Source organism: Manis javanica, chromosome 5 (assembly GCF_040802235.1).
Source record: "Manis javanica isolate MJ-LG chromosome 5, MJ_LKY, whole genome shotgun sequence".
Taxonomy (NCBI): domain Eukaryota; kingdom Metazoa; phylum Chordata; class Mammalia; order Pholidota; family Manidae; genus Manis; species Manis javanica.
The window spans coordinates 129,095,271-129,118,451 of record NC_133160.1 but is presented as its reverse complement, the minus strand read 5'-3'; the positions used below and the strand labels follow the sequence as shown (position 1 = coordinate 129,118,451).

The 23,181-nt window shown below is 35.1% G+C and overlaps 1 protein-coding gene across 3 annotated transcripts in view; it reads left to right on the top strand.

Annotated features, from left to right (window-relative positions):
- POLR2B (RNA polymerase II subunit B) overlaps positions 1 to 23,181 on the top strand; it is a 44,546-nt gene that overhangs the window by 6,869 nt on the left and 14,496 nt on the right. For all 3 annotated transcript variants that reach the window (XM_017669184.3, XM_017669185.3, XM_037018721.2), the window contains 14 exons: positions 1,304 to 1,454; positions 3,613 to 3,725; positions 3,816 to 4,035; positions 4,406 to 4,564; positions 7,006 to 7,170; positions 9,725 to 9,921; positions 10,065 to 10,184; positions 11,291 to 11,477; positions 13,470 to 13,613; positions 13,860 to 13,999; positions 14,095 to 14,206; positions 17,371 to 17,525; positions 18,308 to 18,506; positions 18,838 to 19,006. In XM_017669184.3, coding sequence (XP_017524673.1) covers positions 1,304 to 1,454; positions 3,613 to 3,725; positions 3,816 to 4,035; positions 4,406 to 4,564; positions 7,006 to 7,170; positions 9,725 to 9,921; positions 10,065 to 10,184; positions 11,291 to 11,477; positions 13,470 to 13,613; positions 13,860 to 13,999; positions 14,095 to 14,206; positions 17,371 to 17,525; positions 18,308 to 18,506; positions 18,838 to 19,006 — 2,231 coding nt within the window. The remainder of the gene's footprint in view (positions 1 to 1,303; positions 1,455 to 3,612; positions 3,726 to 3,815; positions 4,036 to 4,405; positions 4,565 to 7,005; positions 7,171 to 9,724; positions 9,922 to 10,064; positions 10,185 to 11,290; positions 11,478 to 13,469; positions 13,614 to 13,859; positions 14,000 to 14,094; positions 14,207 to 17,370; positions 17,526 to 18,307; positions 18,507 to 18,837; positions 19,007 to 23,181) is intronic.

Sequence of the window (23,181 nt, the reverse complement as noted above, 5' to 3'; positions counted from 1 at the left end):
TTCTCACCCATGGTCCTTTTCTGTCATCAATCATTTGCTGAGTATTTTCACTTGAATGATTTATTCTTACCTCACCTTTAAAATATTCAAAATAAACTAATAATCTTTAACTTAAAATTGAAATTCTTGCACATTCCATATTTTAGTCATTGATACCATTTTTTTCCCTCTTACTCAAATTTGAGTTCTTATTTTTATCATCTACTATGTATTTTCTTTAGTCTTCTCTCCTGATACTTTTTTTTTTTTTTTTGCTGCATTCTGGTGTTTTTTATTTTTTTTTATTTTTTATTTTTTTGAGAGGGCATCTCTCATATTTATTGATCAAATGGTTGTTAACAACAATAAAATTCAGTATAGGGGGGTCAGTGCTCAATGTACAATCATTAATCCATCTCAAGCCTAATTCTCGTCAGTCTCCAATCTTCTGAAGCATAACGAACAAGTTCTTACATGGTGAACGAATTCTTACAGAGTGAATAAATTCTTACATGGTGAACAGTACAAGGGCATTCATCACAGAAACTTTCGGTTTTGATCATGCAATATGACCTATAAACCATCAGGTCAAATATGAATATTCATTTGATTTTTGTACTTGATTTATATGTTGATCCCACATTTCTCCTATTATTATTATTATTTTTATTTTTAATAAAATGCTGAAGTGGTAGGTAGATGCAAGATAAAGGTAGAAAACATAGTTTAGTGCTGTAAGAAGGCAAATGTAGATGATCAGATGATCAGGTGTGTGCCTATGGACTAAGTATTAATCCAGGCTAGACAAGGGCAGCAAGACATCCACGGATGCAGAAGATTTCTCTCAAAGCAGGGGGGGTGAGGTTCTGAGCCTCACATCTGTTGATCCCCAAATTCTCACCTGATGGCCCCCCTGCGACTGTGCCTGTCTTAGGTTGTTCCTCCCTTGAGGAATCTTACCCGTCTCTGGCTAACCAGTCATCTTCCGGGGCCATACATCTCCTGATACTTTTTTGAGGAAATGTTTCAAAGAGGCTGATGAAACTTAAAGAGGACATTTGTAAATTAGGCCTTCCTTATAGTTTTTATGTTGTGCCTAATTATTTTAACCCATAAGTCTTTTTTGACCATACTTAATAAGTTTACAAAGAAATTGTTCCTAGTCTTACCCCTTTTTTGAATACCTCATAATATCTTGTGTAAAATGATGTCATACAGTGGTTGGTCTTTAATGATCATTCATTGAATTTAGTTATAAGGAAATGGGAAATATGCTAGAAAACATCTGAGTTGTAACTGATTATGAACTTAAATATTTTCCCAGTTCTTATTTTGATGAGAAAGGCTTGGTCAGACAACAGCTGGATTCTTTTGATGAATTTATTCAGATGTCTGTTCAAAGAATTGTGGAAGATGCTCCACCTATAGACCTACAGGCGGAAGCTCAGCATGCTAGTGGAGAAGTTGAGGAACCGGTAAGATGATTATTCTAATAAAGTAACATACCTGAAAGAAGAGTATTAATTTGAAAGTTCAGTCTTCTCACCTGGCTTAATGGTAAAAAAAAAAAAAGTAGGTATTTTTTGGCAGTGTACTTCATCATCTGTAATGAGATACTGATTTATTCTTACTAATGGACAGATACATTTCTGCAAGTAGTCCAAAACCTTAATCCTATTCAGATAATAAGTACTTGATAGTTGGGAAGAGCTAAGTCAGAAATATGATGAACTACTAAGAGAAGCAAGCCAGAAATAGTCATACTGCTTCAGAAACCCAACTTTTTTTCTTTGGTAGTGTAAAGAATCATAAAAGAAGTGTTTGAAGGACTTTACCCCTTGATTACTTGTTGCATGAAATACATTATTTTAACAACATGTGAGATAATAAAGGAAAATCACCCAAACGTATCAGCTGCTTTAATTTTTCTAAGTTCCTTATAATCTTTGTTACACAGATGGATGTTTTTAGCTTTGTTAAAATCATAGCAAGGCTATAATTTTATAATCTGTTTTTACATGAGTGAGTGTAAAGAATCTATGTATAGTCTAGAGTAATGACTGTTCCCAGTTTTTGAAAAGGAGACAGACAACATTATGGGCCTTGAGAGACAGGGAAAACTGAAAAACAAAATGAGGCACTGAGAAAAGAGTAAGACAGAGAGGGAGGCCATTATTTTTAGTCAGCTCAGGCTTCTTTTCTGTAGCTAAGCTCCTAAGGGCTGACCTATTATTCTCATTCTAAGTGGTTATGCTGCACAGACTTTTGCTGCTAAGCACAAAAATAATTGGCTCTTCTGGCACTGCTGTAAAAATAGGCATAAAATGCTCTTTTTATACTTCTGGCATTTTCTTTTCATGGTCTTTGCAAACTGAGAAGTGACAATATAGCATATTCAAAGTGCCAGTATCATAAGTGCTACTGGAGGAAGAGATCTCTGAAGCTGTGGTTTGCAGAGCTTAGTGGAAAAGAGAGGAGGGACTTAAGCTGACCATGAAGGGCAGGGTAGGACTTGTCTTTGTAGAGAAAAGATACTTAGGCATTTCAGCAAGAAAATACTTGGTGTAATTTGGCTTGGGGATGGAATGGGGCCACAAGAGTCAGTGTAGGATTTTTGGTTTGATCTGTTTTTGATAGGTGTTAGTGGAAGATAAGATGGAACCAGATTGTCACAGGCTTTGGGTATTACGGAAAATTTTTGAAAGACTGTCAAAAAATACGTCTAAGATATTGTTTTAGAAAGGTTACTTTAGAAATGGTGCTTACTAGAGTGGGAAGAGGCTGGAGGGAGATAAAAATCTTGGAATAGCCTAGGTTGATGTTGATGGGATGATGGGGGAAAATGAAATGGATGGCTTCCCTTTGGTTCATTATCACCACCAGTTCTCTTTGCCCTTTACCTACTCCAGTTTGGGAAACTTCATTGTCAATAATACATCTTTGATGGTCTGCTAAGTCTTGTCTTCTCCTTCTCTGAGATTTGATTTAGAGAGAAATCCAATATCCATTTATCTCTGGGAAGTTCTTAAGGATCTTGTTTTATTGGGCAGCAAATAGATATTTAACTGAGACCTGTTTTTTGTTTTTTGTTTTTTGTTTTGCTGTGACTAAGCTATAGTTAACCAAGGTCGGAAGCTCTCAGTCCTTTATATGGAATAATTAGGATTTTTTTTTATGTTTAATTGAGGAGTTGGGTTTATTTTTTCTGATGGTCTATTAATTACATTATAATCTTGTTCTAATTGTCTGAATTTATCTTTCGTTTTCTGGTAAATATGTACTTCTGACCCTAACAAAGGAGAGAGGGCATGTGAAACTATATGGATCATTAATAGAAATCCATTTTAACTGTTTGATACTAACTCAGGAGTACTTGATGTGTGCATAGTTTCTATTTACTTGTGCTATATTAAGTATCTTTTTTTGTTTCCTGCCTAAAGAGAGCAAATTAAGTATAAGACTTGGAATATGGACATTGACTTTGGAGAACCCTCCTGTTAGTAAAGTGGATTCATTTTATCAGTTTCTAGAGTGTCTTGTACTCAAAATGTTAATGTCAGTTAAAATGGAACCATTAAAACTTTTATGGAAAATAAATGATTTATCCTTTTGATGTTTTTGGTTTCATTTCAGCCAAGATACTTGCTGAAGTTTGAACAGATTTACCTCTCTAAGCCTACTCATTGGGAAAGAGATGGTGCTCCTTCACCAATGATGCCAAATGAGGCCAGATTAAGAAATCTCACGTAAGAAATCCAATTCAGAAAATGTAATTTTTACCAGTTGAGTGTTTAAGCACATACCTTATTGCTACTTAATCTACTTTATTTTCAAAGGTATTCTGCCCCCCTTTATGTTGACATAACAAAAACAGTCATTAAGGAAGGTGAAGAGCAACTTCAGACTCAGCATCAGAAAACTTTTATAGGAAAAATTCCAATTATGTTGCGTTCAACTTACTGCCTATTGAATGGATTAACTGATCGTGATCTTTGTGAGTTAAATGAATGCCCCTTGGATCCTGGTGGCTATTTCATTATTAATGGATCAGAAAAGGTATAGTAGCATTGTTTTTAAAAATTATAAGATGGCAGTTTAGATTTAAGTTGTGAAAGTTGAAATTAAAAAGTAAACTAGTATATAGAAGAACTTGGAAGTGGCACTTGAATATTTAGGCAGTAATAGTTGAACTTATATAAACCAATGTTTTACGTAGCTGTATATAATATGCATTAGAAATTTGAACAGTTGTTTGACTTTACATGCTTCCATGAAGCATTTATGCAAAATGAGTTTGTAAGTTCAAGAATTGAGGTATCATTGAGGCTATATGTTCAGTAAACTAGATTAGATTAAGGTGTAGATTTCACTCCATTTTAAGGACCTTGTGGGTTTTATGGCTGTAACTTTTTTATTGTCCATATAGGTTCTGATTGCCCAAGAAAAAATGGCAACAAACACAGTCTATGTGTTTGCCAAAAAGGATTCTAAATATGCTTATACGGGAGAGTGTAGATCGTGTCTGGAGAATTCTTCCCGACCCACCAGCACTATTTGGGTTAGCATGCTGGCTAGAGGAGGACAGGTATGGACTGGGGTTGATATTGTTTGGGTTTATTCCATTTTGTCTAGTTTTGTAATTTACCAGACTGTATTCTTAGTCAAAAAGCTTTTCTGGAGCATATCAGTGTTATATGGTAGGTGTTATATTATTTACTTATTGTTGTGTAATGAATTACTCTAATAGCAACATTATCTCACAGTTTCTGTGAGTCTGGGTATGGTTTAGCCAGGTCCTCTGGCCGAACATCTGTCATAGGCTGCGGTTCAGGTATGTGCCTGGGTTGCAGTCACCTTAAGGCTCACTGATGTCGTTGTTAGCAGGATTCAATTGACCATTGGCTGTTGAACTGAGTCTCAGATCTTCGCTGGCTATTTCTTGCCACATTGACCCTTTCTGTGTAGCAGCTCACATCATTGCAGCTTGCTTCATCTGAGAGAGTAATTTGAGAAGAGCCATAGAACTTATGAGCAAGATGCAAATCACAATCTTTTATGACTTAATTTTGCAAACAATATCCTTTTATTTTTGCCATACTCTTTTTGTTAGCTGCAAGTCAGTATGTCCAGCCCATACTCGTGAAGGGAGTTTTACAAGGCAATAATAGTAGGAAGGGGTCATTGGGCACCATCTTAGAGGCTGCCTACCATAGACACATTATTTACAATAATGTTACATAAGTAATAGCTAGCATTTCTTGAATGTTTGCTATGTGCCAATTATGATACTCAGATTGCTTGATTTAATCTTTACAACCCATCATGGTAATTAGTTGTAATTACCTCTAGTTTCATGTACATTTTAAATTTATTAAGTTTTCTTTTGAATAAGTCATACATGCACGTTAAAATCGTTTTTTAGAAAAGTACAACAAAGGGTATTTTATAAAAAGTAGTCTTCCTTTGACCCCACCCCCATGCAGATGTCTTCCACAGAGTCAGCTGCTTTTGATAATTTCTCATGAATCAGTGCAGAAATATGCAAAAAATGCAGAAACTAAAAATGGGAGCATGCAATACATACTGTTTGAACTTTGCTGGTATCCTTTAAAAGCATTCCTTCTAAGCTGTTATATTCCATATGTAGCTGTACTGTAATTTAACCATTTTCCTTTTGGTGGATATTTAGGTTTCCAGTTTTGTGCTCTTTCAAACAGATCTGCAGAATCTAATACCACTTTTATAAGTCATATAAAGATGAAAAACTTGAAGATTAGGGAGTTTTAACTGCTTGAATTTAAATATGTGGAATAGGTGTTTTAAAGAATTTAAATGGTTCTTTCCTTTTAAGTGGGTGGGATGGAGTCCAAGTGTTCAGAAAAGATTCCCAGGTGATTGTGATATGCATTCTTTGTTGAGAAGCATTGGCCTGTCATGGAGAGCAAAGAAATGAACACAGTATATTAGATTATCATGGCAGCTGTGGGCAAAATGATTAAGTAGAGGCAGAGAAAGGAAGAAAGGAAAATCATCTGGATTTAGTGATAGCTTTGATTTAATATGAGAATGAGTCAATTAAAATTTTGTGGTTTCCTGGGTAAAGTAGAGAACTTGCAAAAACTGATTTTTAAAAACATCCTAGTAAGTTCATTTTTAGACAGAAGATTTTAGAGGTGTATAATGTAGGCATTTTTTTTTATGTTTTGCTTATACTGAAAAAGATCTGTAATGAAACAAATAGGAGACATAATGGAATAATTTATCTAAGAGGAAACAACCAAATGACAGCTGGAGATTTAAGGACTGAGGGGGCAGGAAAAAGATCAAGATGAAGATTTGGGTCTCATTTGTGAAAAGTTGTTACGGAATACCCATCAGATGCGACAAGGTTTCTAAGGAAGAAGATCTGAAGTAGGAGGAGGAAGATAACAGAAACAGTTATTAAAGGGATCATGATAAGGTGTCATTGGTTATGAGGCCAAGAAAAGCTAAAGTTTCATATTGAAGGAAAAATATAACTAAAGCCAAGAAACCAGATATTTGCATGACAATGTGGCTAATAACTTTTGTTTCTTTGTGTGTACAGTTAGAGAAATTTGAAAAAAGCTTGAGTGAAAGCAGCTGTTTGTGAATTTTGAGACATTATTCAAACAAGAAGATAGCTCACAGACCAGCTCTGAGTTAATATTTATTTTTCATTCTATGCTTAGATTTTTTTACATTTGTTTATCTGTATTCTCTTTTTTACCCCTCATGCAGTCAGGTCATTGCCAAATGTAGTACTGGGTAATTCTGAGAGAACCTTGGCAGGCAGAGAGGAGATAATTAAAATCTCAGGTCTAAATGACTAGCTTGTCCATAAAAATTAGTAAAACCGTTCCAGTGATTTTGAAAAGCAGCTGTGAAGTATTCGAGACATGCTTCTTTTGAAATACATACAATGAACATGTTATAAAATAATTCTCATGTTTTTATATGGCTGTGATATCTGTGTACTCCTATTCCAATGATGTTTTGTTTTTCTAGGGTGCAAAGAAGAGTGCTATTGGTCAGCGAATTGTGGCGACTCTACCATATATCAAGCAGGAAGTTCCCATCATTATTGTGTTCAGAGCATTAGGTTTTGTGTCTGACAGAGATATTTTAGAGCATATTATTTATGATTTTGAAGATCCAGAGATGATGGAAATGGTAATGTGAGAACAATGTATTCGTAGTATTTTACCTCTTGTAAGAGGTTTAAAGTTACTGACTTTCACTAATCTTAAAACAGAGTAGAAAGCTACTCTGAAGAACAATTTAGCTTTCACAAATTTGCCATTTATTGTGTAGTGAAAGCCTTCAGCCCTGCCTTGGCTTCATTCTTGACAATTCTGTGTAAAATAGACATGAAAAGTAGAGGCAGCCAGAGTTCTTTGAAAGCAGCAAGAAGAAAAAGTAAAAAGCTTAAAAGCATACCACTCTGGTGCAATTTAGTAAAAAGGGAAAATGAGTAGTTGATAACATTTTTTTTTTTTTTACAAACTATTTTGAAGTAATTTCGAATTTAGAGGTTGCAAAGAAACTGTTGTATACTCTTCATCTAGGTCGAGACAGTTTTTAACGCGGCCACATTTGCTTTATCAGTCTTGTTATCTATATGTACACATTATTATTTTCTGGACCATTTAAGAGTAAGTTTGAGGCACCAGCCCCTTTACTCCTCAATATTTCAGTTTATATTTCCTTAGAACCAGGACATTCACTTACATAATCATAGTACAGTTAACAAAATCAGGACATTTAAGTTCAGTACAGTACTATTAACAGATCTTACTCAGGTTTTGCCAGTTGTCCTGATAATGCCCTAATGGCATATTTTGGTGGTGGTTGGGATTCAGAATCCAATCCAGGCTCATGTGTTGCGTGTTTTTTTATGCCTCTTTATAGTCTTTTTTAAATCATCCGTTGTCTTTTTCCTCAGTGTTTCATAACATTGAAATTTTTGGAACAGACAGGTCTTTTTCTTTTGTAGAATTTCCCTCAATTTGGGTTTTTCTGATGTTTGCTCATGATTAGATTCAATTTGTGCATTTTTTAGCAAGAAAAATATACAAGTGATACTATGTGCTTCCCAGGGTGTTACACCAGGAGTCACATGCCACCATTTTGTGCCATTATTAGTAATGATAACACTATAGTGATGTCTGTTAATTCTTCCACTGGAAAGTTACTATTTTTGTGGAAGGGGTCTTTAAATCTAGATAAATACCATTTCCTTATCCATCTTTTCTATTGATCCTTGTCGCAGTAATGTTTGATACTCTTTTTTTTTTTTTTTAAAGTATCATTGATTGATACACAGCCTTGTGCTAGTTTAAATGTAAGTAGTTGGTATTCTTAAAGTTGTGAATCATCCAGAGACTTTAAGACTACAAAGAAATAAGGTAAAATGCAGGCCAAACACATTGGTCACAGAGTTAGAAAATGAAGCATATTATAGTTATTAGAGTATTTATTGATGTGATTACATGAGAAAAGTGGATTCTGGTTAGATTTTTATCTTAAACTTTTCCATGCTTCTTTTTTTAAGAAGTATTAAAAGACTTTGAAGGATAATATGTTTTAACTTTTATCTGAAAGGCATCCAAAATGATTCTAACTATATTCAGTCACTATTCAAGTTGGAATGTTCTTAGTAAAATGAAAGAACTGATTTGCCTCGTATATATTGTTTTGTGAAAATTGCTGTTTCTTTAGCTCTTTTGAAGCTTAGACCAATTTTTACAAGTCTGTGAATCAAGCATTCACTATGCAAAGTGCTTTAATTTTTTCATCTGTAAGTACATTATTATTGTTACTCCTTTTTTCAAATCCTTATTAACCTTAACAAAACACGTTTCATAAAAACAGTTACCTTTAAAAATGTAACTTCCATTTACCGTATTGTGGCTTCACTTTGGTTTACATTACCTTTTTATGATCTTTGGTTCCATTATTGGAATTTGGATGTTTAAACCCATCAATCAGTGATGAATAGACAGAAAGTCAAAGGCAGGAAAGGCATTTCAGTATATGTGATAGGATGAAAGTGTGTTTATAGGGGCCAAAGTTACTCAGTGTTACCCCTCATGTCTCATGCTCATTATTATGTAAAACTGGAGTTTAGAATATTAGAACTGGAGTGGAACTTAGAGATTATTTTATTTAGTCCCTTTGTAGATGAGGAAACTGATTACATGGCTGCACAAGGGCCACAGCTGGTTAGTGGCAGATGTGGAATGCATGTCTCTAACAATTGCCCTTAAGATAGTCTCCTTTACAAAAAACTGAGTGGTTTCATTTATGGGTTGAAACCTCTTAAACTAAAACTGAAAACAACCTGGCATATTTATTTATTTGTAACTTAATAAATTTTAATTTGACTATTAAACTTCTCTATATTGATTTTAGATATTTGGAAGGAACTCAGTCTTGCTTCTGTTCATTAAAATGTAAAAAACAAAACCACACTATTTTATTAATGGAATTTTTTTGTATTTTTCCAGAAAGTATAATTACCTGTGCTGATGAGTAGATTTTCTCTGAGATGGTTAGATCACCAGTGTTTTTAGATTCTAAAATTTTGTGATTTTTTTGATTTTCTAAAAATATTTGTATACTTGATTAGGTTTGTAGGGATATTTAACATGTTATAAATTAACTGATAGTTGATTCATTTTAGGGGGAAAATGAAATATAAAAATAACTTTAAATTGTCTGACAGGTTAAACCTTCTCTTGATGAAGCTTTTGTCATTCAAGAACAGAATGTTGCATTAAATTTCATTGGCTCAAGAGGGGCAAAACCTGGAGTCACTAAAGAGAAAAGAATTAAATATGCAAAAGAAGTCTTACAAAAAGAAATGCTCCCTCATGTTGGTGTCAGTGATTTTTGTGAGACCAAAAAAGCTTATTTCTTGGGGTATGTTAAATTCCATTGTCTTAAGTTCTTTGCCAGGATATAGTTGAGATAAAATTTTTTTTAAGTTAAATGGTTTTTAATATATAAGTTGAAAAAAAAAGCCAAGAACCACGTTTTTTTTTTCTAATTCCTTTCTTTTAAAGGTACATGGTTCATAGATTGCTTCTAGCAGCTTTGGGTAGAAGAGAATTGGATGACAGAGATCACTATGGAAACAAAAGATTGGATCTTGCTGGGCCACTTCTTGCATTCCTATTTAGAGGGTAAGGAATTGCAGGATAATACTGATAAAAGTACAGAGATTTCACTTTTGTTCGTTGGCACATGGAGATGCTAAATTACTTGGCATCCATATTGGATGCATACAAGTTAACTGTATTTTCTTTGCCACTTGATATTGGAATCTTTATTAGTTCTACTTTTGTATTTTACTAAATCACACTAAAGCTGGAGGAAAACATCCAAATATTAGCAGTGGTTATCTCAACAGCATCAGGATTATTTGTGATTTTTATTTTTTTCTTGGTATGTTTTTATATTTTCTGTAGTGAACATATGCTTTTATAATCAGAAATAAGTTAATTTTTTTATTTTAAAAAGTTTTTAATTGAGGTCTAGTTGACATAAAATATTACATTAGTTTCAGGTGTACAACCTAGTGATTCAACAATTATGTACATTACGAAATGTTCACCATGATAAGTGTAGTTACACATCTCTCAATACAGCAATTTATTACAATATTATTGCTTATATTCCCTGTGCTATACTTTTCATCCCTATGGTTTATTTTACAACCGTTTGTACTTCTTTATCCTCTTCTATTTCACCCGTTTCCCCATCCCCTCTGGCAACCACCAGTTTGTTTTCTGTATTTAAATGTCTGTTTCTCTTCTTTTGTTTGTTAATTTGTTTTTTTTTTAGATACCACATACAAACAAAATCATTCTTTTTCTGTGTGGCTTATTTCACTTAGCATAATACCCTCTAGGTCCATCCATGTTGTCACTAATGGCACGATTTGATTCATAGAGAAAAATTATTTTTAAAAATAACATGTACAGACAATTGAATACAAAAATCGATCATATTAGCAATGTTTTTATAATGTGTTCTATTATTAGTGTGTCGTAGATTGATATTTTTCAGCCTTTTTGTTATCACTCCCTTAAGGAGCCTCTTGACATTTTTTCCCTAATGGCTACCCTCATGTTTGTTATGTACTGTAAGCACCTCTGTGCTTAATACATAAAGAGTAATAACACCTTTGCCCTCTACCCCAACCACTGTTTACTCTCTTGTGGGCATTATTGCTACTGTATGTTATAGACCTTTACATGTTTAAAACAATACCATTTTATTTTGACAGTATGTTTAAGAATTTGCTTAAAGAAGTGCGAATCTATGCACAGAAGTTTATTGATCGAGGAAAGGATTTTAATTTGGAGTTGGCAATTAAAACAAGGATTATATCTGATGGCTTAAAATATTCATTAGCTACTGGAAACTGGGGTGACCAAAAGAAAGCTCATCAAGCCAGAGCTGGAGTGTCTCAGGTAAGGATGTCGCTAGGGCTGTAGGCTTAATAGGAAAGTGTTATGGGACTAATAGATTCTTTCAGTAGTTGAATGTAAATTATTTTGTCCTTTTTTCCCCCTTGGTAAGATTTAAAAGCATTGGGGGCTTTTGAATTATGTAAATGAAATTTTTCTTACGTTAGCTATTATATTACTTAAGAGAGACTTAAGATTTTGGCTTGCATCAAGATAGAGTTAAGTAGCTGCTTGTGAGGGAGACAGTTCATGTTAGTGAAATTTATGTCTAAAAGCTCCATAGTAGAAGCTCACCCAGAGAATAAATAGGCACCTCTGCCTCTGTTGGAAAGTATAGTACTTCTACCACTGAGTTCTCTATGTTGGCCTGTTGTTTTGTACATTGACTGCAGTAGCTGCTCTCAGATGAAGCAATGAAGGAGACCTTTTAAAAAAATGGCTCACTAGTATTTAAATTTTTAAATCTTTTCTGTTTGCATACAAGCAGAAAAATCTGTAAGTACATGTCTAGCTTTATAGAATTTTTGGGCACATCTCGTCCTCTTTTTTTTTTTTTTTAAACTAGCCTATACCAGTATCACCCTAATTTGGCATTCAGACACCACCTTCAAGTTCCTGATTCCTAGAAACTGAGATGTTCTAAGACTTTGGGATATTTGGTAGACACAGTATTTGGCAGTGTGGAGAAAAGATTTGAGAAGGGCAAAGTTTGTGGCAGGAAGATTGTCACAGCAGGCTGAGTGAGAAATAATTAGGAATTGAACCACAGCATTCTGATAGAGATGGAGAATGGAGTCAAAATTGAGAAATATTTAGGAAGTAAATTTTGTAAGACTTTGTAGTTGATTAGTTGAATGATGGAAAACTCCATAGAGTGCAGAAAAGGAAACTCTTCTTCCCAGAGGTGGGTTCCCTCCCCCAGACAGAGCAGAATGGGCAGTATGTTCCTTTCTGTGGCAGTTGCATGGTCAGAGTTGCGGAGGTGAGAGTGTGTTTAGCAATGTGATGGAGTATGGGAGTTTGGGAGACTGGTTGGGGAAGGTTGTTCGGGACTTCTTTGTGAAGAGCTTTCATATGATCCTCTGTAGTTGTTGGGTACCTGTTTAATACTTTTTAAGTGGATGAGTGATGTGAATATAACCTATGTTATAATCATTTTAGCAACTGAGGAGAATAGATTGGAGGGAACATTGCAGGGACTTAGGAGGTGATGGAAATGGTATAAGTAAGAGGTAAGGTGGCATTGGGAATGGAGGGGTTGAGTTTTTGAGAAAATTTGAAAATAGAATTGACAGGTATGTTTATTATTGTGTGAAAGGAGGAAGTCAGAGACAAAACTGATACTGAGATCTGTATTGAGAAATTAAGGGAAAGGGGATGCTGTTAACCATAACAGGAGACTTCGGAAGAGGAAGACAGGCTTGGGTTGTGGTTGGGCCGGGGAAGACAGTGATTTGTTTTTATAGTGGTATGTCCCTCCAAGTGTGATTTTTCTTACAAGGATTACCTTGCTGAATTTCCTCTTAAGTGTTGAATCTCCGTGTTGGATCAGGGGTCTCAGCGTGAAAAAGTACTGGGATGAGTTAGTGATGTCTTCTGTGGTCAAGGAATGTGAGTTGGTGGCATTTAATGCTTATTGAGTGTTTAATGATTCCAGGTACTGTTCTAAGTACTGGGATACAATAGAGAACAAAAGAAATAAATCCCCACCCTTGTGTAATGTCCTTAGTGGTTGGAGACAGACGATTAACAAAACTTTTATGTAGTATGTTAGAACTGTGCATCACATATTTGCCATTCCTTCTGTAAGTAGCAGTTAGGTTATGGGGTGAATGGGATTATCCAGGGAAAAGTTGGAGAAAGGAGGGATGGGGATAGTTTGACAGTGGGTTATATGTAAAAATATGACTTCGCCTCATTCTGTTATTTGCCAAAAATCTGATGGTATGAGTAACAGAAAGGCCCAGACATTAAAGATTTGCTACTTTTTTCTAGGTATTGAACCGCCTGACTTTTGCGTCTACTCTTTCTCACCTGCGTCGTTTAAATTCTCCTATTGGGAGAGATGGCAAACTAGCAAAACCAAGACAGTTGCATAATACATTGTGGGGAATGGTGTGCCCTGCTGAGACTCCAGAGGTAATACATTAGAATTTATGTTTAGAACAAAGAGTCTGCCAATAATTATGTAGGGTATATAATTACTTTTAGAAGTAAGTTTTTGTTTAATTATACAGTGGTTTAGAACTAAGATGTTAATTATTCTTAGAATATTCTTAGAAGGTAAGAGTAAATCCTGAAATCAGATTGAAGGAAAAATGTTTGTGGAAGAGAATTTTGACAGGCATGTTAAGTCAGTGTGAGTAATACTTTATTTATTCCTAGGGCCATGCTGTAGGACTTGTGAAGAATTTAGCCCTGATGGCTTATATTTCAGTTGGATCTCAACCTTCTCCAATTTTGGAATTTTTGGAAGAATGGAGTATGGAAAATTTAGAAGAAATTTCTCCTGCAGCCATTGCAGAGTGTGTATAAACGCAATAAAAAAATTATTGTCAATATTTCATTGTAGCATAGTATAGAATTACTAAGTGCAAATGCTTTTGGTTTCGCATTTTAGTGCAACCAAGATTTTTGTTAATGGCTGCTGGGTTGGAATACATAAAGATCCTGAACAACTAATGAATACTCTAAGGAAGTTGAGGCGTCAGATGGACATCATTGTGTCTGAAGTAAGAGTCCTTGGTTAACTAAGAGGGCATGGTATATGGGATTTTAAAGAAGAAATAAGACTAGTGAAAGTTATTTTTGCATAGGCACTTTTCTTTAACTGGTTTCCCTTGTATTCTAAAGTATATTATCAAAAGTCTAGGTGATGTTTTGAGCTAAATTTTATTGTAAGGTATTACTTGCTTTAATGCTTGAGATAGATGCTTCTAAAAATTTGACATGTAATTTGAATTACTGTATTTTAGGACTCAGATTATATTTTAAAGTAAAAGGAATTCTTTTGAGGGTCTTTTTGTAAAGCTGACAGCAATGCTCTTAAAAAGGGAATAATAATCTCTGATTTATCCTTTGTCTGAATCCAGAGATTGATTTGTAAAATGTGGTACACATCTAATAGATTCTCTTCTATTTAGGTGACTACTGAAGTACTTTGGGATTAGGATGAATTTATTTTTTTAATCATTAAAATATAGTATGAAGTTTATTGTTCCCCCAAATTGGGCTTTTGCTTTTAGTGTTCTGAATTGAGGAATATGGTCTGGCTTTTGATTCCCCCAAATCTACACCTGGGGGTCTGTCTAGGTGAAAGTGGGTCTGGAGAAAAGGTGTAATACTCTTAAGCCAGTAGCTGGGCTCCTTCCTACCTAGCAAAGCAGAAAAGAGAGTTTGGTTGCTGTAGGCCTTTTTCTAGCAGGCAGACTCTAGGTTTTGACCCAGGTGTATTCACAGCTTCCAGGCAGGAACGACATGCTTCAGTGGAGGGCAGGCAGGGCTAAGAGAAAGCCTATGAACCAAAATTGGCTGTATTTTTTTATGATCGAGAATTTTGATAATGCCATGTCCAGAGTCTTCTTCAGCTTTTCTATTGTCTTTAGGATAAAATTAATTCTTCATGCTGTTAGAGACCTCCCTACCTTTACATGGGCCTATTCCCTCAACCTGGTATATTTATGCTCCCTGTCCCCCATGCCTCATCAAAAATGGGCAGTAGGGAGAGGGGTGCTTAATACTTTTTTCCAGATAAATATCACTTTACAGAACATAATAATTATTAACTCTTACTTCCTTCAGATACCTTACTTGACCCTCTAGTTTGAGTTAGAGCAGAGGTTGGCATACATTTTCTTTGAAGGGTCAGATACTAAATATTTTTGGCTTTGTTTACCATATAGTGTCTATTGTGTATTCAGTTCTGCCGTTGTAGTGAAAAGCAGCCATGGACAATACATAAACCAATAAAACTTTATTTACAAAAAGAGATGGCAGTTGTGAGGGCAGATTTGGCCTGCAGGCTATTCACTGACTTTGTGATATTTATCTCTGTCCTGTACAGCATATTTTACTTAATGACAGTACTTCTGACAGAATGCTTATACCAGATAGTAACTATTGATTTATTTTCCTGCCTCACTCACTATACTCTTCAGAGGTAGGGAACATATCTTAATAAGACTGTATTTTCAGCTCTGAGCATAGTGCCTGACACACAGTAGACCCTGAGTATTTGTTGAACATACAAATGGATCTTGTGTCCTTGGACTCTTGGCACTTTAATATCCTATTGGAGAGTGATGTTGGGAGCCTCTAAGTGGGAGAATTGTGTATATTTTCAGAAAGAGCCTGCTTCTTTTTCTTTTTCTTTCTATTTTCTCATAACCGAGGTCCTCACTACTCATTTCTAACTTTAGCCCTTTGTTGGACTCAGTAGGCTTTCTTGTCAATGATCCTTTGTAGACCTACTAAAGAACCGTGTTGTTTGAGACACAAGATACTGCTTGGCCTTTGAGGAGACACAGCTCAGTTTATGTACTTTTTTTAAGACAGTAGAATTATATTTTATTAGTTCAAGGCAGTGCATTTGAAAGCAGTGTCTTTTCTGGGACTTGAGAATGCCACTCAGGGTGTTTTTGCTCCCAGATGCAGTGTTTCTCTTCAGATTGTTTTTTTCTAAGGACAGGAGGTGGTTTAAGAATGTGGAATACTTTCTGTGTCTTGGCTTTTGAAGCTTTAGTTTTAGGTAACTCGATGTTTTTTATCAAGCTTTTATGATTTATTATTGTTTTTAAACTGAGCAATCAAATCTTTTCCTTCTTAAATGAACCTAATCTTTTCTTTAATGAAAGTGTTCAAATGTGATTTTACTTTTCTAAGGCACTTTTGTGGAGAAATACCGATCTATTTTTCCATCACGCAATTCATTTCTTTGTTGGTTTCTGAGACTATATATTAGGTCTAGATAATTCACTGGTAGTTTGTATTTGTTTCCTTTTTGATTATTTCTTTATATATAGGTACTCCAAATTCTGTGATGTTTTTAATAATTATTTTTTTTATTGCAAATCTTCCCAAATTATTTTTGATATTTCTTAGGAATGTATTTTCTAGTGCTGTTCAGTAAAAGTATAATGTGAACTACATATCTAAGTTAAATTTTTCTAGTAGTCATATTAAAAAAAAGTGAAAAAAAGTAACAGATGAAAATGACTTTAATAATATATTTTATTTGACCTCATATATCCACAATATTATAATTTCAACATTAATCAGTATAAAAATTACTGGCAATTTTTTTTTTGGTGGTACTATCTTTGAAATCACCGTGTGTAGTTTATACTTTCAGCATATCAGTTCAGAATGGCCTCTTTTCAAGTGCTCAGTAGTGACATGTGGCTAGTGACTTCTAGTATTAGGGATACTATAAGCCATTTGTTTGATAGGTGAGTGTGAGAAATCAGGCTTACTACTGGGAAAGTATGATCAAGGCAAGTGGTACAGGGCTGGTTATTAAACAGTTACAGAGTGAAGTATATGTGATTGTCAAAGAGGCAAACTAAGAAATTGTCATATACTAGTGTTTACAGTACCAAAAATATATTTTTTTCATTTTACTATATGTTGCATGACATTATTACCCGACGTTGTATTTTCAGCTCTAGAATTACCAAGGTTAGATATTTATCCATTATACAGTTTTAAATATACTTAGGTTTTTTGTATATTGAACAATTTGATTTAATGTTATCCTGTTGAATAGTAAGATTTATCCATTTTATTTGATGATTGCCTGCTCCAGAAATTTTTAGGGGTTTTATTGTATTTTTAGCTAAGACTTAATGATACAGAGAAAATAAAAGTTCATGAGGTTATTTTGTCTTCTTATACATAGGTTTCTATGATCAGAGATATTCGAGAGAGGGAGATTCGGATCTATACAGATGCAGGTCGCATTTGTAGACCACTTTTGATTGTGGAAAAACAAAAGCTACTTTTGAAAAAGAGACATATTGATCAATTGAAAGAGAGAGAATATAATAACTACAGGTAAGAATATATATTGAGAAAAAATGGAGATATCCACATACCATAAAATTAACCATTTTTGAAGTATACAGTTTATTGGTATACTCAAGATTGTGCAACCATCACCACTGTCTAATTCCAGAACATTGTCATCACCTCAAAAAGAAACTTTATACTCATTAGCATTCACACGTGTTTCTCTTAATTTTTGTTATCATGTTAAGGGGCTTGGGTTTTGTTTAAGTTTAGAAGAGTCTGTGACATATTTAAGTCTAATAATACTAGAAAATAATGTATATAATATATATAACATGGATAATATAATAATAAAATTAGTAAAAAGATGAATTTGCTTTAAAGTTTATTTTTAGTAATATATGAATGTATATATTTTTATTATAAAAAATTTTTAAACTATTTGTTTTTTAATTAAAAAATTTTAAAATTATTTGTGTAATGAAAATATATAAAAGCCCCTAGTTCATACTCTCCTATTCAAAGTAGATACTATTAACAATTGGGTATTTATTATTCTAGTATTCTGTGTATTCTATCTTATTCTAGTATTCATATTATCATCCCCATCCCCCATAAGCAGTTTCTTTAGAAAAAGCAAAACTAACTAATAGTAATAGTTATGGAATTATTTGTACATTCAGTAACTTGCTTTTTTTTGCCACTGTTAACAATAATACACTTGTTTAACTCTTTATCAGTACATGTAGATACAAGAATAAGGTTTAAGTAGGAAGCCTCATTAATAGTTTGGGAAATAGGAAATTAAGTGAAATCTCCTTTTTTAGTTGGCAGGATCTTGTGGCCAGCGGGGTAGTAGAATATATTGATACTCTAGAGGAAGAAACCGTGATGCTTGCAATGACTCCAGATGATTTACAGGAGAAAGAAGTAGCTTATTGTTCCACGTACACACATTGTGAGATTCATCCATCAATGATTCTTGGTGTCTGTGCATCTATAATTCCCTTTCCTGATCATAACCAGGTTGGTAGCAGTTTTAATAACTTCTGGGTTATTAGGAACTGGGGAAAATAGAATAAAAATTAGAGATTGGTCTTTTAGTTTTTTCTTAAAGAAAAGCCTTTTAATTAAAAGGCTATGAACTCCTATAGAATCAACATCAAACATACATGCTTGTTCTTGTGTTTTACTGTTAAGAGCCATGATCGACTGTTTCAAATGGCTATCACTTACCTTTCAGAGAAAAAACAGGAACTTTGCCAACCTAATTTTTGATTATGTAATACCTTGTAGAGTCTATTCCTTTAGAAGTAATTAAATTTTCATTGATTGTGCTTTTCATTTCTACCTTTAGTCTCCTAGAAACACATACCAGTCTGCTATGGGAAAGCAGGCGATGGGGGTTTATATCACCAACTTCCATGTTCGTATGGATACATTGGCCCATGTTCTCTATTATCCTCAAAAACCACTTGTGACCACAAGGTCTATGGAATATCTCCGATTTAGAGAGCTGCCAGCAGGTATGTTTGCTTTTGTTCTCCAGTTTTTAAGACTCTGCCATGCTTCTGGCACTCTTCTGAGTGCTTGGGAGGGTTAATAAAATGCGTATGACACAGTCTCTGTTCTCATGGAATTTATGAAGTGGTGGGAAACACAACACAAACAGGTGGGTATGTTGGAAGCGTTATGATGGAGGTACAAATCCTTTGGAAGCAAAGAATGAGGGAAAAGACTGATTCCTGTTGGAAATCTAGAGCCAATTAATATACGATAAGGGAGCCATGGATATACAATGGGGAAATGACAGGCTCTTCAACAACTGGTGTTGGCAAAACTGGACAGCTACATGTAAGACAATGAAACTGGATTATTGTCAACTCCATACACAAAAGTAAATGCAAAATGGAAAAGACGTGAATGTAAGTCATGAAACCATAAAACTCTTAGAAGTAAATATGCAAAAATCTCTTGATTATAAACATAAGCAACTTTTTCCTGAACACATCTCCTCGGGCAAGGGAAACAAAAGCAAAAATGAACAAATGAGACTACATCAAACTAAAAAGCTTTTGTACAGCAAAGGACACCATAAGCAGAACAAAAAGGCATCCTATAATATGAGAGAATATATTCATAAATGACTTATCTGATAAGGGGTTAACATCCAATATATATAAAGAGCTCCCATGCCTCAACACCAAAAAACAAATCACCCAATTAAAAAATGGGTGGAGAATATGAACAGACACTTCTCCAAAGAAGAAATACAGGTGGCCAAACAGGCATATGAAAAGATGCTCCACATCGCTAATTACTAGGGAAATGCAAATTGAAACCACAATGAACTATCACCTCACACCAGTAAGGATGGCCAACATCCAAAAGACAGACAACAAATGTTGGCGAGGATGCAGAGAAAGGGTAACCCTCCTACACTGCTGGTGGGAATGTAAGCTAGTTCAACCATTGTGGAAAGCAGTATGGAGGTTCCTCAAAAAATTAAAAAAAAGAAACACCACTTGACCCAGGATTTCCACTCCTAGGAATTTACCGGAAGAAAACAGGATCCCTGATTGAAAAAGACATATGCACCCCTATGTTTATCACAGCACTATTTACAATAGCCAAAGTATGGAAACAACCTAAGTGTCCATCAGTAGATGAATGGTTAAAAGAAGAGGTGATACATATACACAGTATAATATTTTTCAGCCATAAAAACAAAACAAATCCTGCCATTGCAACAACATGGATGGAGCTAGAGGGTATCATGCTCAGTGAAATAAGCCATGCGGAGAAAGACAAGTACCAAATGATTTCCCTTGTTTGTGGAGTATAACAACAGAGCAAAACAATGAACAAAACGGCAGCAGACTCACAGACTCCAAGAAAGGACTAGCAGCTACCAAAGGGAAAGGGTGGGGAAGGTGGGTGGGGAAGGAGGGAGAAGGGGATTAAGGGGCATTATAATTAGGACACACAATATAGGTAGGTTACGGGGAAGGCAGTACAGCATGGAGAAGAGAAGTGATAACTGTTGCATCTTGCTACGCTCATGGACAGGACTGCAGTTGGGAGGGGTGGGGAATTGATGGTATGGGTGAATGTTGAAACCTCACGGTTGCTCTTGTGAGGCCTTCATAAGATTATGTATCGATGCCTTAATTTAAAAAAATTATTGAGGAATAAATCCACTATTAAAACTATTCCAAACCATAAAAAAAAAAAAAATGAAAGTAGAGATTGAAAGTAAAGAGAAAGTTTAAAAAAAAAAATCAGTCCTGGATTTAGAAGTTTTGAGATAAAGGTTTAGAAATCTTTTTTTTTAAAGGAAAACATTACATCAGTTATTAAAAGTGGTCCATTTTTATTTTATTTAATTAATTAATTAATTTATTTATTTATTTTATTTTAGTATCATTAATATACAGTCACATGAGGAACATTGTGGTTACTAGATTCCCCCTATTATCAAGTCCCCACCACATACCCCATTACAGTCACTGTCCATTAGCATAGTAAGATGCTATACAGTCACTACTTGTCTTCTCTGTGCTATACTGCCTTCCTCATGCACACCCCCCACCCCAGCTACGTTATGTGTGCTAATCGTAACGCCCCTTGTTCCCCTTCTCACTCTCTTCTCACCCACCCTCCACAGTCCCTTTACCTTTGGCAACTGTTAACCCATTCTTGGGTTCTGTGAGTCTGCTGCTGTTTTGTTCCTTCAGTTTTTGCTTTGTTCTTATGCTTCACAGATCAGTGAAATCATTTGGTACTTGTCTTTCTCCGCCTGGCTTATTTCACTGAGCATAATACCCTCTAGTTTGTCTATATTGTTGGAAATGGTAGAATTTCTTTTCTTATGACTGAATAATATTCCATTCTGTATAAGTACCACATCTTCTTTATCCATTTATTTACTGGTGGATATGGATACTTAGGTTGCTTCCATTTCTTGGCTATTGTAAATAGTGCTGCGATAAACATGGGGGGGGTCCATCTGTTCTAGTGTGTTGTTCAGTGCCTGTGTGTCCTTACTTATTTTCTGCCCGGTGGATCTATCTTTTGGGGTGAGTGGTGTGTTGAAGTCTCCTAAAATGAATGCATTGCAGTCTATTTCCCTCTTTAGTTCTGTTAGTATTTGTTTCACAAATGCTGGTGCTCCTGTGTTGGGTGCATATATATTTAGAATGGTTATATCCTCTTGTTGGACTGAGCCCTTTATCATTATGTAGTGTCCTTCTTTATCTCTTGTTACTTTCTTTATTTTGAAGTCTATTTTGTCTGATATTAGTACTGCAACCACTGCTTTCTTTTCACTGTTGTTTGCTTGAAATATGTTTTTCCATCCCTTGACTTTTAGTAAGTGCCTGTCTTTGGGCTTGAGGTGAGTTTCTTGTAAGCAGCATATAGATGGGTCTTGCTTTTTTATGCATTCTATTACTCTGTGTCTTTTGATTGGTGCATTAAGTCCATTTACATTTAGGGTGACTAGTGAGATATGTACTTATTGCCATTGCAGGCTTTAGATTCGTGGTTACCAAAGGTTCAAGGTTAGCTTCTTTAGTATCTTACTGCCTAACTTAGCTCACTTATTGAGCTGTTATATACACTGTCTGGAGATTCTTTTCTTCTCTCCCTTCTTATTCCTCCTCCATTCTTCATATGTTGTGTGTTTTGTTCTGTGCTCTTTTTAGGAGTGCTCCCATCTAGAGCAGTCCCTGTAAGATGCCCTGTAGAGGTGGTTTGTGGGAAGCAAATTCCCTCAGCTTTTGCTTGTCTGGGAATTGTTTAATCCCGCCATCATATTTAAATGATAGTCGTGCTGGATACAGTATCCTTGGTTCAAGGCCCTTCTGTTTCATTGCATTAAATATATCATGCCATTCTCTTATGGCTTGTAGGGTTTCTGTCGAGAAGTCTGATGTTAGCCTGATGGGTTTTCCTTTATAGGTGACCTTTTTCTCTCTAGCTGCCTTTAAAACTCTTTCCTTGTCCTTGATCCTTGCCATTTTAATTATTATGTGTCTTGGTGTTGTCCTCCTTGTATCCTTTCTGTTGGGGGTTCTGTGTATTTCTGTGGTCTGTTCAATTATTTCCTCCCCCAGTTTGGGGAAGTTTTCAGCAATTATTTCTTCAAAGAGACTTTCTATCCCTTTTCCTCTTTCTTCTTCTCGTATCCCTATAATACGAATATTATTCCTTTTGGGTTGGTAACATGATTCTCTTAGTGTTGTTTCGTTCCTGGAGATCCTTTTATCTCTCTTTATGTCAGCTTCTATACGTTCCTGTTCTCTGGTTTCTATTCCTTCAGTGGCCTCTTGCATCTTATCCATTCTGCTTATAAATCCTTCCAGGGATTGTTTCACTTCTGTGATCTCCTTCCTGACATCTGTGATCTCCCTCCAGACTTCATCCCATTGCTCTTGCATTTTTCTCTGCATCTCATCCCATTGCTCTTGCATTTTTCTCTGCATCTCTGTCAGCATGTTCATGATTTTTATTTTGAATTCTTTTTCAGGAAGACTGGTTAGGTCTGTCTCCTTCTCAGGTGTTGTCTCTGTGATCTTTGCCTGTAGTTTTGCCTTTTCATGGTGATAGAGATAGTTTGCAGAGCTGGTACGAGTGACAGCTGGAAGAGCTTCCCTTCTTGTTGATTTGTGGCCTTCCTCTCCTGGGAGAATAGCGACCT